Source organism: Misgurnus anguillicaudatus, chromosome 16 (assembly GCF_027580225.2).
Source record: "Misgurnus anguillicaudatus chromosome 16, ASM2758022v2, whole genome shotgun sequence".
Classification (NCBI taxonomy): domain Eukaryota; kingdom Metazoa; phylum Chordata; class Actinopteri; order Cypriniformes; family Cobitidae; genus Misgurnus; species Misgurnus anguillicaudatus.
The window spans coordinates 28,774,497-28,789,124 of NC_073352.2; the positions used below are offsets into that span (position 1 = coordinate 28,774,497).

The 14,628-nt window shown below is 39.2% G+C and overlaps 1 protein-coding gene across 10 annotated transcripts in view; it reads right to left on the bottom strand.

Annotated features, from left to right (window-relative positions):
- LOC129421800 (protocadherin gamma-A4) overlaps positions 1-14,628 on the bottom strand; it is a 138,338-nt gene that overhangs the window by 95,319 nt on the left and 28,391 nt on the right. Inside the window, exon 1 of one of the 10 annotated variants that reach the window (XM_055177373.2) lies at positions 11,669-14,191. The exons of 7 other annotated variants lie outside the window; for them this stretch is intronic. In XM_055177373.2, the coding sequence (XP_055033348.2) occupies positions 11,669-14,077 (2,409 nt within the window). In that variant the 5' untranslated portion in view covers positions 14,078-14,191. Of the gene's footprint in view, positions 1-330; positions 2,983-4,312; positions 6,861-11,668; positions 14,192-14,628 lie in introns of those variants that run through there. 2 more of the 10 variants (XM_055177377.2, XM_073854453.1) reach the window with 2 other exon arrangements.

Consider the following 14,628-nt stretch of genomic DNA (forward strand, 5'->3'; position numbering starts at 1 on the left):
ATAACAACGAAATCATAAACTCGTAAAAATTACTAGCATCAAATCAAACTGCTAAAAAAAAACTGATCAAGAGTTCCCCGTAGTGACAAACGACTCTAGTTTACCTTTAAGCATACATTTACATTTATTTATTTAGATGACGCTTATACAAAGCGTTGCACAAATTACCAATTTACATTTTGCCTTTAAAGCCATATATGTAAAAGGTCTGGGCTTGCACAATGTTGTACACGGTGTGACACAATGACTTCTAAAGAAAGACGATATAGGAGCCAAAAACAAAGAAATGTCGGCAAAATATAGGTGGGTTAAGAAACAGGAAATACATACCCGAGACATTTTCTCCCCAAAATCATTAAAATCATCTAAGGCAGACTGAGTCTTTTTCAGCGTCAGGTCAGGAGTCATCGTGTCCTCATTATAAGATCTGACAAACTTGAAGTCACTCGTGCGCGAGCCCGTGGTCAAGTATGCGTCATAATTGTAAGCGCTGCGGAGAGTTCCCGCACCCTCCACCTCTGCATAATTTGGAGGGAGATACGCGCTTGGAATGGCTACAGCTCCATCAAACAGCAGTCTGGGCTTTCTCCTGCGACAAAACCTCACAGCCAGTATGATGATGATAAAAGTAAAAAAGAAAGTGGAAACGGACACCAGAGCGATGATCAGATAAAAAGTGAGTTTGGAGCTGCTCTCGTCATGAGACATGTCTTTCAATTCTGGAACTTCAGCCAAGTTATCAGATATAAGTAAATACAGTGCGCAGGTGGCAGAGAGGGAGGGCTGTCCGTTATCTCTCACAGAAACAATAAGATTTTGTTTCATGCTGTCAGATTCAGAAAGATCTCGCTGTGTCCTGATCTCTCCGCTGTGGACATCGATGGTGAAAAGTCCTGGATCACTAGCTTTAGTAATGTGATAGGAGAGCCACGCGTTCTGTCCAGAATCCGCGTCCACAGCAATCACCTTGGACACCAGGGAGCCCGCTTGCGCAGCTTTGGGTACCATTTCGGTCATGAAGGAGTTTCCATCCGGAGAGGGGTATAATATCTGAGGGGTGTTGTCATTCTCATCCGTTATGATGATACTCATTGTAACGTTACTGCTCAGAGGAGGAGAACCGTTATCTCTGGCTAAAACCAGCACTTTAAAACTTTGCAACTGCTCGTAATCAAACGATCTCACGGCGTGAACGACCCCGGTGTCTCCGTTGACGGATAAAAACGAGGAAACCGGTGCGCCGTTGACATCAGAAGGTAACAGAGAATAAACTACAGTGCCATTCTGTCTCCAGTCCGGGTCTGTAGCTGATACTGAACAAATAGAGGAACCCGGTTTGTTATTTTCCTGCACGTGGGCTCTGTAACTCTGCTCTTTAAATGCAGGTGGATTATCATTCACGTCAGCTACAGTAAAGTGAACATTCTTAGTGGAAGATAAAGATGGAGTGCCCTCATCAGTAGCAGTAATTGTGATATTATAATCAGACACTAACTCGCGGTCTAATTCACCTGTGGTCACTACAGAATAATAATTTTTGATTGAAGGTACGAGTTTAAATGGGACGTTTTGCTGAATAAAGCAGCGCACTTGTCCGTTATTCTCAGAGTCTCTGTCCTGCACATTAATGATGCCAACCTCTGTACCGGGTGACGCATTCTCGGGGACGGGGCTTTTCAGAGATTTAATTATTATCACGGGGGCATTATCATTGACATCAACAATATCTATTAACACAGCTGAATGGCTGGCTAATCCTTGACCATCTTTAGCTTGAATAGGTAGTTCGATTGAACTCTCATCCTCATAATCAATGTATCCGGTTAGTTTAATCTCACCAGACACTGGATCAAGTGAAAATGTTTCCAGAAAATGTTCTTGTAAATGCCCAAATTCATATGTCACCGCTCCATTCTGTCCCTCGTCAGCATCAGTAGCGCTCACTGTAACCACTACAGTATCTACAGGAGAATTTTCAGGCAGACTGACTTTATAGACGGCCTGACTAAAGACTGGAGCATTATCATTAGCATCTAGCACAGTGACGTGTATGGCTACAGTACCTGATCTCGGTGGAGTACCACCATCAACCGCAGTAAGAATTAAAGTCACCTCTTTCTGCTGCTCACGATCCAACTCTTTATTTAGCACGAGCTCTCCATATTTTCTTCCATTTGCTTTAGTTAAAACATTAAGAAGAAAGTGTTCATTGTTTTGCAACATATATGAATTAACTGAATTCATACCAATATCCGCATCGTGGGCCTCATCCAGTAAATAACGAGATCCTTTAACAGCTGATTCCCTTATTTCAAATTTAATTACGCTTTCTTTGAACTGTGGTGAATTATCATTTATATCTTGAATATTAAAAATAAAGCGATGCAGCTCTAAAGGATTTTCCAGCACGAGTTCTTGTTTTATAACGCACGAAGCTTTCTTTCCACAAAGCGCCTCTCTGTCGATCCTCTCCGCTACGGTCAGCTCTCCAGTATTCAGATTAATTTCACAATACCGTTTTCTGTTACCTTCAGTGTCAATGCGAGCCATACGAGACGACAAACTGTTCGCATCGAGCACAAGATCTTTTGCTATATTTCCAATCACAAATCCGCGTTTCATCTCCTCCGGAACAGAGTAGCTCACGTCTCCATATGCTGTGTGCGCCATTAACAATGCGCAGAGAAAAATGCAGATCACGGTCACCAACAATCGCTTTTGCACCATTTTATTTCCGACGAGGAGGAAAATCATCCAGATGATGCGAGTACACGGAAAATAACTATCACAGTTTAATACACATGTTAAATTTCGATGTTAAAAAAAACCCAACCATATTTGTATAGCCACTGGACACGCCTTCAACCAAAAGTAACGCAAATGGGAGGAGAAAATTAAATGAAATTTGAAAGACAGTTAAACAGCGACACCAGGAGGTAACTGTTCTGAAACATGTTGACAACACGCAATCATTTACAAAAAATATATTTGATTTAACGGTAGAAAATGCTTTCTGGTGATATTAAAGTGTATCTAAAATACTATAGCTTTATGAAATACGTGACAGAGTTTAAATTAATTTTTAGCATCACTGCGCCATACAACAAATAAAATAAAATAAAATAAAATAAAATAAAATAAAATAAAATAAAATAATCTCCTACATAACTCACAAAACTAAGCACAATAATCACGCTAAAACACATCAGCACCACGGACAGTGACAACTGAAGCTTATTGAATGCTCCTGTTTGATAGCAACGAAACTCTGCCTGAACAAAAACAGCTTACAATTTTAAGAGATATTAAAATAACTCTCAACATGTAAGACATGAAATTAAAGATTATGAGAAAACAAAATTACATTTTACTTCACGGGATGCTTCTGAGAATCAAAAGAGTAAATTTAGCAAGACGGAAGATGTCAGAATCATGACAGTGCGAGATTGAATGATTTAAGGAGGATGAAAGAACAGTAATATGTAGGCTAATCTAAAAAAGTAGAGCTATGTATTTTTAAACCTTTGGGGAAAATGAGCTTTATTGTGTTCTTATAAACATCCCAAAACAATCACCACCTAAAGAAATGCACGGACAATTAAAAAGAAACCCAAGTAATGTTAAGAAAATTGTAATTTGTATTTTTAATTTGTTATTTTGCTCAGAAATGTTTATAAGTGTTTTTGATGATTGTTTAACTGTAAAAGAGTCTTTGATAGTATAGTCTAACAGACTTCCCGTTTTTGCAAAACAGCAAGTGCATACCTAGGTCAGCAAAGGTGCAAGACAGCATTAAATGTTAATGGTTATCTTAAGAAATGCGTGGGGTTATAAAATAGGAAATATGAAATGTTCTGCATAGCTACCTATAAATACCGAGACAACCTATTAGAGCTTTGGGACAGAAATTCACAGTGATCAATGCTCCCAAGATCTTGTAAAATTGTTGAGCTTTATTATCCTGAAGCTTAAATAAAACATTAAAAGAAAAGAATGTTGTCATTTTCCACAAAACACGAAAATAAAACAACGAAATCGAACTTTTAAAAAAATCCCTCGCATCAAATCAAACTGCTAAAGACGAAACGAAAAAGTTTTCCCTGTATACTGACAAACGACTTTCCATACAAAGCAGCTTCCCTTCAAATTTACATTTAGATTTATTCATTTATCAGACGCTTATATCCAAAGCGATGCACACATGACCAAGTAACAGTTTGCCTTAAGAAATATGTTAAAAGTATATTAAGACGTAAAGCCAGAAAGAAAGAATATCAGCAAAAATATAAGTGCTTTAACAGGAAAAACATACCTGAAATATATTCTCTTTACCCTCGGCAAAATCATTAAGATCATCTACGGCAGACTGAGCCTTTTTCAGGGTTAGGTCAGGAGTCAGTGTGCCCTCATTATAAGATCTGACGAACTTAAAGTCACTCGTGCGGGAGCCCGTGGTCAGGTATGCGTCATAATTGTAAGCGCTGCGGAGAGTTCCCGCGCCCTCCACCTCTGCGTAATTTGGAGGGAGATACGCGCTTGGTATGGCTACAGCTCCATCAAACAACAGCCTGGGCTTTCTCCTGCGACAAAACCTCACGGCTAGAATGATGATGATGAAGGTCAAGAAGAAAGTTGAAACGGAGACAAGCGCGATGATCAAATAAAAAGTGAGTTTGGAGTTGCTTTCGTCATGAGACATGTCTTTCAGTTCTGGAACTTCAGCCAAGTTATCCGATATAAGTAAATACAATGCGCACGTGGCAGAGAGAGAGGGCTGTCCGTTATCTCTCACAGAGACAATAACATTCTGTTTCATGCTGTCAGATTCAGAAAGGTCTCGCTGTGTCCTGATCTCTCCGCTGTGGACACCGATGGTGAAAAGTCCTGGATCACTCGCTTTAATAATGTGATAGGAGAGCCACGCGTTCTGTCCAGAATCCGCGTCCACGGCAATCACCTTGGACACCAGAGAGCCCGCCTGCGCAGCTTTGGGTACCATTTCGGTCATGAAGGAGTTTCCATCCGGAGAGGGGTATAATATCTGAGGGGTGTTGTCATTCTCATCCGTTATAATGACACTCACTGTAACGTTACTGCTCAGAGGAGGTGAACCGTTGTCTCTGGCTAACACCAGCACTTTAAAACTTTGCAACTGCTCGTAATCAAACGACCTCACGGCATGAATGACCCCGGTGTCTCCGTTAACGGATAAAAACGAGGAAACCGGTGCGCCATTGACATCAGAAGGTAACAGAGAATAAACTACAGTGCCATTCTGTCTCCAGTCCGGGTCTGTAGCTGAAACTGAACAAATAGAGGAGCCCGGTTTGTTATTTTCTTGCACGTGAGCTCTGTAATTCTGCTCTTTAAATACAGGTGGATTATCATTCACGTCAGCTACAGTAAAGTGAATATTCGTAGTGGAAGATAAAGGCGGAGTGCCCTCATCAGTAGCAGTAATTGTGATATTATAATCAGACACTAACTCGCGGTCTAATTCACCTGTGGTCACTACAGAATAATAATTTTTGATTGAAGGTACGAGTTTAAATGGGACGTTTTGCTGAATGGAGCAGCGCACCTGTCCGTTATTCTCAGAGTCTCTGTCCTGCACATTAATGATGCCAACCTCTGTACCGGGTGACGCATTCTCAGGAACGGGACTATTAAGAGATTTAATTATTATAACAGGGGCGTTATCATTAACATCAATAACATCAATTAATACAATGGATCGACCTGCCAGCCCTTGACCATCTTTAGCTTGAATTGGCAGTTCAAATGAACTCTCCTCCTCATAATCAATGAGTCCCGCTAGTTTAATCTTACCGGATACCGAATCAAGTAAAAATGTTTCCAGAAGACTTTCTGATAAATGACCAAATTCGTATGTCACCGCTCCGTTTTGTCCCTCGTCAGCATCAGTAGCGCTCACTGTAACCACTACAGTATCTAAAGGAGAATTTTCAGGCAGACTGACTTTATAGACGGCCTGACTAAAGACTGGAGCATTATCATTAGCATCCAGCACAGTGACGTGTATGGCTACAGTACCTGATCTCGGTGGAGTCCCACCATCAACCGCAGTAAGAATTAAAGTCACCTCTTTCTGCTGCTCACGATCTAACTCTTTATTCAGCACGAGCTCTCCATATTTTTCCCTATTTGTCTCTGTAAGGACTCTCAGAAGAAAATGTTTATCGTTTTGCAACATATATGTCTGCACTGAATTCACACCAATATCCGCATCGTGGGCCTCATCTAATAGATAACGAGATCCTTTGTCTGCTGATTCCTGTATTTCGAATCTAATGACATTTTGTTTGAATTGTGGTGAATTATCGTTTATGTCCTCAATATTGAGAATAAAGCGATGCAACTCCAAAGGATTTTCCAGCACGAGCTCTTGTTTTGTAACGCATGTAGCTTTCTTTCCACAAAGCGCCTCTCTGTCGATCCTCTCCGCTACGGTCAGCTCTCCAGTATTCAGATTAATTTCACAATATCGCTTTCTGTTACCTTCAGTGTCAATGCGAGCCTTACGAGATGACAGTCTTTTCACATCAAGCCCGAGATCTTTGGCTATATTTCCAATCACAGATCCGCGCTTCATCTCCTCTGGAAAAGAATAGCTCACGTCTCCATTAGCGGTGTGCGCCATACACACGAAAAACACAACGCCAAACATCTGACTGAACATTGGAAAATCCATTAGGAAAGACTTGAGAATGTGCAAAAATAAAATGCAAGTAAGACTAAATCTAAAGCATTACAGAAAGACAGATAATCAGAGAATCTGTCGCGTTATTGTTGTCTGCGAGACTAGATGGTTCTGCAAATACATTACTAACAGGGTGGAGACAAATAATGTATTACTGTTGGTGATAGCACAGGTGAACAGCGACACTAAGAGTTCAAGAAATAAACTACATAACATATAGCTCACAATAAGTCATGTAACTCTGACTGAAGTTTCAAAACACACTTTAATTCATAACATTCGTTCTACACTTTAAAACAATAAGTAAAAACAAGGCTCAACATAGGGTACTTTATTAATATGACGATATCTGTATTTTCTGTATTTTACATTTTTCGCTGCCTTGCGTTGTGTTTTAGGGTCAGCGGAAGGGTTATTTACCAGTATAAATTACCAGTATATAAATTACCAGTATAACTTTTCTACAGCATCTCAACAAAAACCAATGCTATGTGATATGAGAGTAACAGACAAACATCAAAAATCATTGACAACAACAACACAAAAACTAACCAAACAGGTGTACATGTAAACAGTCCCCTGATGTTAAAAATGGTCATGCTAAAGTAAACTGAAATGGTATAGGCCTAAGAAAACAGATTAAGAAGCAGCAATGACTAAAAGAAAACCGAAGTCTACTTTATGTCAGTAATTAAGTTTCCATGCAAGTTAACGAAAAAAAATACAAAATACATATGGGCACACATGAAGAAAAATGTAAATATTTTATTCTTAGTTGTAAGTTAACATTTTGTGCACATTTAATTCATATGGGCACACATGAAGAAAAATGTAAATATTTTATTCTTAGTTGTAAGTTAACATTTTGTGTACATTTAAGCAGAGACAATGAATGTGTTTCTTCTGAACTTTCTGACAGAGCCCCCTCACAAAGTCTTGATTAGGGACCCTTTTAGTTCTGGCTCTGGTAGTAAGAGAACATTTCTGATCATGAAGGCCATTTTCTTTTTTTGTTGATTGTGTAAATGTTTTTGTTTTGTAACATTTATGGTTTTATTTCTTCCAAAATCAATTTAACAGAAACACATTTGGTTTATTTTAAATCTAAATATTCTAACTTGCTTATTAGTTTAGTTTTTATTCAAACTATAAATATATCTTAGAAAAGATGACCACCTAGGTTGTTTAGTGGCCTTTGTAATTTGACCTTCAGATTGGGCCTAATTGATGGGGAAACATCTTCAGGCTTCACAGTTTACTTGGTCAAATAGCTCTGGATCACTAAGGTCAAGGATTGGCTTTTGGTTACTATCTGACTCATATGAGCATATCACTAGGGTTAAAGTTTTGCCTTCTCCACTGTCTGATCAAAATTACATGGTTGTATCTTTCGACAACGATGCTTCTTATTCCAAGATATTTAATTTATGAAGAAATTTGGCGATCTGTGTCTATCCCTTCACACAGCACGTTGACAACAGAAAATTGCCATAGAATTGCCAGGGTGCCTTTTGTGTGAACACAAACATGGGAGATAAACCAGCAATCCCGAGATGGGTACATATTATCATTGCCAGGATCTGTCCTACAACCCACCCTCTGTGAACAAAAGGCAGGAACAAAACTGTAAGGGTGTAAGGGTAGTGAGAACGTGTGTCGTTGTGTTTTAGGGTGTTTTTACACCTAATTCGTTTAAGACCTTCAAATGCCCTTCGGAGCAGTTCAGTGTGTATATTTGAACAAACCAAGTGATCTCAGACCCACTTAAAAGACCCAAAGGCACTTTTGGGTTCTTTTGTGGTTTAACTTTTTGACATGTGCAAGCAAAAGAGTTCCCGGTCCGCTTCAGGGGTCGTTTTGACATGCATCAAAATCAACGGCTGCACAGAAAGCGGGGGTCTGAGTTCTTGTGAAGTTGTAATGTGAACAAGAAAGGATTTGAGATCAATTCAGTTCTGAAGAGGACCAAATAAAGAACTGGGTTCTCTTCTGAGTCCACTATATTGTGAACACCAAAAGGACTGAGGTCAAATTTGGCTAGTTAATTTTCTAGTTCACTTTAGTGTTTAAAAAAACACCCTCAAACACAAATCAACATTCATGACAAAAAATGTATGCAAACTGAAAAGAGGCAGACAACAGGGAGTTCCTCGCTATCCACGCTGAAGTTGAGATCATTTGCCAGCTTAATTGAACAGTAAGTGATACACAAGTTTAGGATGAAATTACGAGAACTATTGCGGATTCTCAAGAGAGAAATCGCAGCTCATAATCCAAATTAAAGATGCTGCAGAAAATAATCCACAAAGTGCACGATTACAAATCACATTACATGTCACACCCTGATGTCACGTGTCCTTACAGGAACTTTACGGGATGTGTGTGAAGGCATGTTTAGGATTCAACATTTATTTAACAAACCTCAATCTGAAGATAACTTTAGCCTATGTTGGGAGTTATAAAAATGTGAAATTAGAAACGTATTAATCAAAACTGTATTTCAAAAAGCCAAGCCATGAGGTCAAAGGAACTGCTTGCAGAGCTCAGGGACAGGATTATTACAAGGTATTGTTCTTGGGAATGGCTGCTCTGAAGGTTCCCAAAAGCACAGTGCCCTCTATAGCTCTCAAATGTAAGCTTGACACAACCAGAACTCTTTCAACAGCTGGTCACCCAACAAAACTGAGCAATCTGAGAGAAGGGCCTTAAAAAAAAGAGGTGACCGAGAACCTGATGGTCACTCTTACTGAGCTTCAGAGATCCCGTGAGATGGGACAAAGTTCCAGACGGACAACCATCACTGCAGCCCTCCATCAATCTGGGCTTTGCACAAAAGCACCTGAAAGACTCTCATACGGCGAGGAACAAGATTCTCTGGTCTATACTGTAAACCTGAACAGTACAATGTACTCAATTTAAACAAGGGAACTGTACTTAAACAAGTGAAAAAAGTGTATTCAACTTAAAAGTTTTGTGTGTGTTTCAATTCACCACTTTGAGTTCCACAAGAGTCAAAGAACTTACCTAACTTAATAATGTTATTTATAGACCGTTTCAGCAGTAACAACATAAACAACCAGCTTTCGCGGTCTGCACGTAACTTCCGGTAAACTCCGCTAAGAATAAATAACAACAAAGTTCTTTAAACGTAGTTTATTTATATAGCAAAAAACAGCATCAAGCAAAACATTCTGGGAAACAAAATCTGAAGCAAAAAAACAGAAAAAGGTTGATGATGATTTCTGGTTCCCAGAATGCTTTGCATGAGGCTGTTATTCTATAGTTTTATTCTGTAAACTAAAGATAAAGAATTGTTAATATTTAAAATTTATTTAACTTTAAACAAACTCTTGCCAGTAAATAACAAATTTAAATCTACAGTAAATTACCGGCAACCCAGCTGCAATAACATTGTAATTTCAACTGAATTTTTTTACAGTGTAGACTATTATTTTAGTTTCATTTAACTTTGAACAAACTCTGGCCAGTAAATATCATCAATTTAAATCTACAGTACATTACCAGAAAACAGCTGCCAGAAATACTGTAATTAATGTGTCACATGGTCTGTTTCTGTGACTGGTGAACAAAAAATAAATGATAAACACTACTTAAGGTAAAACAATAGTTTTAAGTATAGTGTACTTAAATATTAAATACAATGAAATATAAACTTTTAAGTTTGGATTAATTGTAATTTATAAATAATATTTATTTCTAAATTGAGTTGGTTTACTTAATTATTTTTAGGTAAATGGTTTCCACAAATGTTTTGAGTATTCTGAACTGTTTGTCCTCAATTTTGAACTCTATGGGGTGGTTTCCCGGACAGGGATTATTTTAAACCAGGATTAGGCCTTATTTTAATTAGGAAATGTTTTAACTAACATGCCTTACTAAAAACATTACTTGTGTGCACTTTGAGGCAAACAAATGGCACTGATGTATTTTAAGATATGTCAGTGCAAATTGTTTTCAGTTTGGAAAGCTCTTACATTTATATTACTCTAAGACTAGTCTAATCCCTGTCCGGTAAACCACCTCTAAGTCTTTAGGAAACCAGGCACTGCTCATCAGCTGCCCAATATCCCAACACTGAAAAAATCTTAATATTTATAAATTTGTTTTTCAATTTGTTGGTACATATCAATTCTATACAGGAATCTAAAGATTCAATTGAAAAGAAAAGAGGCCTTATTTTTATACTATGTCACCCTCTTTAGTTGTGTCTTGTATTTACTTTGTTGATGCTGTATTTGTAATGCACAATCAATTCAAAAACAATTTGTGGCACCTATGCTGTGAGCTACATACTGAAATTCATTTTCAACATAAGCATCCGATGTATATAACATTAGACGTTAAACATTACAGTCATGTGTCGGAGCGAATTTTAATGTGCATTTAATGTGTAAATTCATCTGTTTGGATCCTAAGGAATGAATGGGGCTAGGCTAAATGCTAACACATTCACAACACGCTGTACAAAGTTAAAGTGCAAGCATTGAAAAAGATAGGTATGCATTAATTTGTCTAAGTTGAGGTAAGAACATAGTAAAATATAAAAAAGGGTGGTGTTTTCCTTTGACCTAGTGCAGCACAAGGAGCACTATTACATTTGAATTTGTATGATATTAAAATTGCATTTTTGAATTCATATCATTGCACCATAAATGTTATATTTTATGAAAAATAATGTCATTAATCCTCCTTAACCAGTGTTGGGTTTTAGTAAAGTGCATACAGTATTAAAACTTTTTCAACAAACATCCCTTACAGACTCATGAGCTATTTTCTGATATTATGATCGAGGCCCAGGGCACAGCAGACATCTTCTGACCCTTTCAACCAGAACAGTAGATGGACAAATATTCCCAAAATGTTCAGCAAACGCTCGCCAAGAAAGGAGGAAAAAAACTTAAAAAAGGAGAGTTTCACTGATCTTACCTCGAACGAATCTTTCATTTCGTCATCAAGACCCTTAAGATCACTGACTGCAGACTGAGTCTTTTTCAGCGTCAGGTCAGGAGTCAGCGTGCCCTCGTTATAAGATCTGACAAACTTGAAATCACTCGTGCGCGAGCCCGTGGTCAGGTATGCGTCATAATTGTAAGCGCTGCGGAGAGTTCCCGCGCCCTCCACCTCTGCGTAATTTGGAGGGAGATACGCGCTGGGAATGGCTACTGCTCCATCAAACAACAGTCTGGGCTTTCTCCTGCGACAATACCTCACGGCCAGGATGATGATGATAAAAGTCAAGAAGAAAGTGGAAACGGACACCAGCGCAATGATCAAATAAAAAGTGAGTTTGGAGCTGCTCTCGTCATGAGACATGTCTTTCAGTTCTGGAACTTCAGCCAAATTATCCGATATAAGTAAATATAATGCGCACGTGGCAGAGAGAGTGGGCTGTCCGTTATCTCTCACGGAGACAATAATGTTCTGCTTCATGCTGTCAGATTCAGAAAGGTCTCGCTGTGTCCTGATCTCTCCGCTGTGGACACCGATGGTGAAAAGTCCCGTATCACTGGCTTTAATAATGTAATAGGAAAGCCACGCGTTCTGTCCAGAATCCGCGTCTACGGCGATCACCTTGGACACCAGGGAGCCCGCCTGCGCAGCTTTGGGTACCATCTCGGTCATGAAGGAGTTTCCGTCTGGAGAGGGGTATAATATCTGAGGGGTGTTGTCATTCTCATCCGCTATGAAGACAGTCACTGTAACGTTACTGCTCAGAGGAGGAGAACCGTTATCTCTGGCTAACACCAGCACTTTAAAACTTTTTAACTGCTCGTAATCAAACGACCTCACGGCATGAATGACCCCGGTGTCTCCGTTAACGGATAAAAACGAGGAAACCGGTGCGCCGTTGACATCAGAAGGTAACAGAGAATAAACTACAGTGCCATTCTGTCTCCAGTCCGGGTCTGTAGCTGATACTGAACAAATAGATGAGCCCGGTTTATTATTTTCTTGCACGTGAGCTCGGTAATTCTGCTCTTCAAATACAGGTGGATTATCATTCACGTCAGCTACAGTAAAGTGAATATTCTTAGTGGAAGATAAAGGCGGAGTGCCCTCATCAGTAGCAGTAATTGTGATATTATAATCAGACACTAACTCCCGGTCTAATTCACCTGTGGTCACTACAGAATAATAATTTTTGATTGAAGGTACGAGTTTAAATGGGACGTTTTGCTGAATGGAGCAGCGCACCTGTCCGTTATTCTCAGAGTCTCTGTCCTGCACATTAATGATGCCAACCTCTGTACCAGGTGACGCATTCTCCGGAACGGGACTATTTAGAGATTTAATTATTATAACAGGAACGTTATCATTGGCATCAACAACATTAATAAGAACAATAGAATAACTGGCCAAACCTTGACCGTCTTTAGCTTGAATCTGAAGTTCAACTGAACTAGCCTTTTCATAATCAATGGATCCCGCTAGTTTAATCTCGCCAGACACTTGATCCAGGGAAAATGTATTTAAATGGGCATCAGACAAATGATCGAATTCGTATGTCACCGCTCCGTTTTGTCCCTCGTCAGCATCAGTAGCGCTCACTGTAACCACAACAGTATCTAAAGGAGAATTTTCAGGCAAACTGACTTTATAGACGGCCTGACTAAAGACTGGAGCATTATCGTTAGCATCCAGCACAGTGACGTGTATGGCTACAGTACCCGATCTCGGTGGAGTCCCACCATCAACCGCAGTAAGAATTAAAGTCACCTCTTTCTGCTGCTCACGATCCAATTCTTTATTCAGCACGAGCTCTCCATATTTCCTTCCATGTTCACGGGAAACTACATTCAAAATAAAGTGATCATTGTTTTGTAATGTATATGTCTGCACCGAGTTTACACCAATATCCGGATCATGGGCCCCATCTAATAAGTAACGAGATCCTTTGATTGCTGATTCACTTATTTCTAATTTAATAACATTTTCTTTAAACTGTGGTGAATTATCATTTATATCCTGAATATTCAGAATAAAGCGATGGAGCTCTAAAGGATTCTCTAGCACGAGCTCTTGTTTTATAACGCATGAAGCTTTCCTTTCACAAAGAGCCTCCCTGTCGATCCTCTCCGCCACGATCAGTTCTCCAGTATTCAGATTAATATCGCAAAATTGTTTTTCGTTAACTTCAATATCAATGCGAGCCTTGCGAGATGACAGTCTTTTCACTTCGAGACCGAGATCTTTGGCTATATTTCCAATCACAGATCCGCGCTTCATCTCCTCTGGAAAAGAATAGCTCACGTCTCCAGTAGCGCTGTGCGCCATAAGCACGAAAAACACAAAGCCAAACATCTGACCAATAGCGCTGCAGCTTTTAAAATCCATAGAGAATGTTTACACTACAATCCATAAAAACAATCAATACAAAAAAACGTGAATGTAAGATTACAGCATGAGGGGAAAACCGCAGTTTAGGTAACCCGGCCGTCACATCCGACGATTTCCTATAAAGAAGGAGCTGCACGCCCTACGCATGACATCACAATCGGGGTTGAGAGAACTATACCAAAGGTTTCACTGGTGAACAGCGACACTATGAGTTAAGTTAAGAAACTGCAAACAATTTAATGCTTAAACAGCGATTTTAATGGTCACGGGGACCCACAGGATATCTTGTACGTTTTTCTTGTAGAACACATATAGTTAAGATTATTAACGTTTCTTCTAAAGAGCTTATGATTTAAATCACGTGTTAAGTAAGGGACATAACCAAAATGTGCAGTACTGTGGGTCTTTAGCATCAGGATTAGGAGCCACTGCTCTAACAGGATAAAGTGGTGGAATCTGGACTAAACAGTTTTCATATGGATGTCATGATCTTTAACGTCAAACTAATATTCCACTGGAGCGTGAAACAAGCACATATACATTTGTAT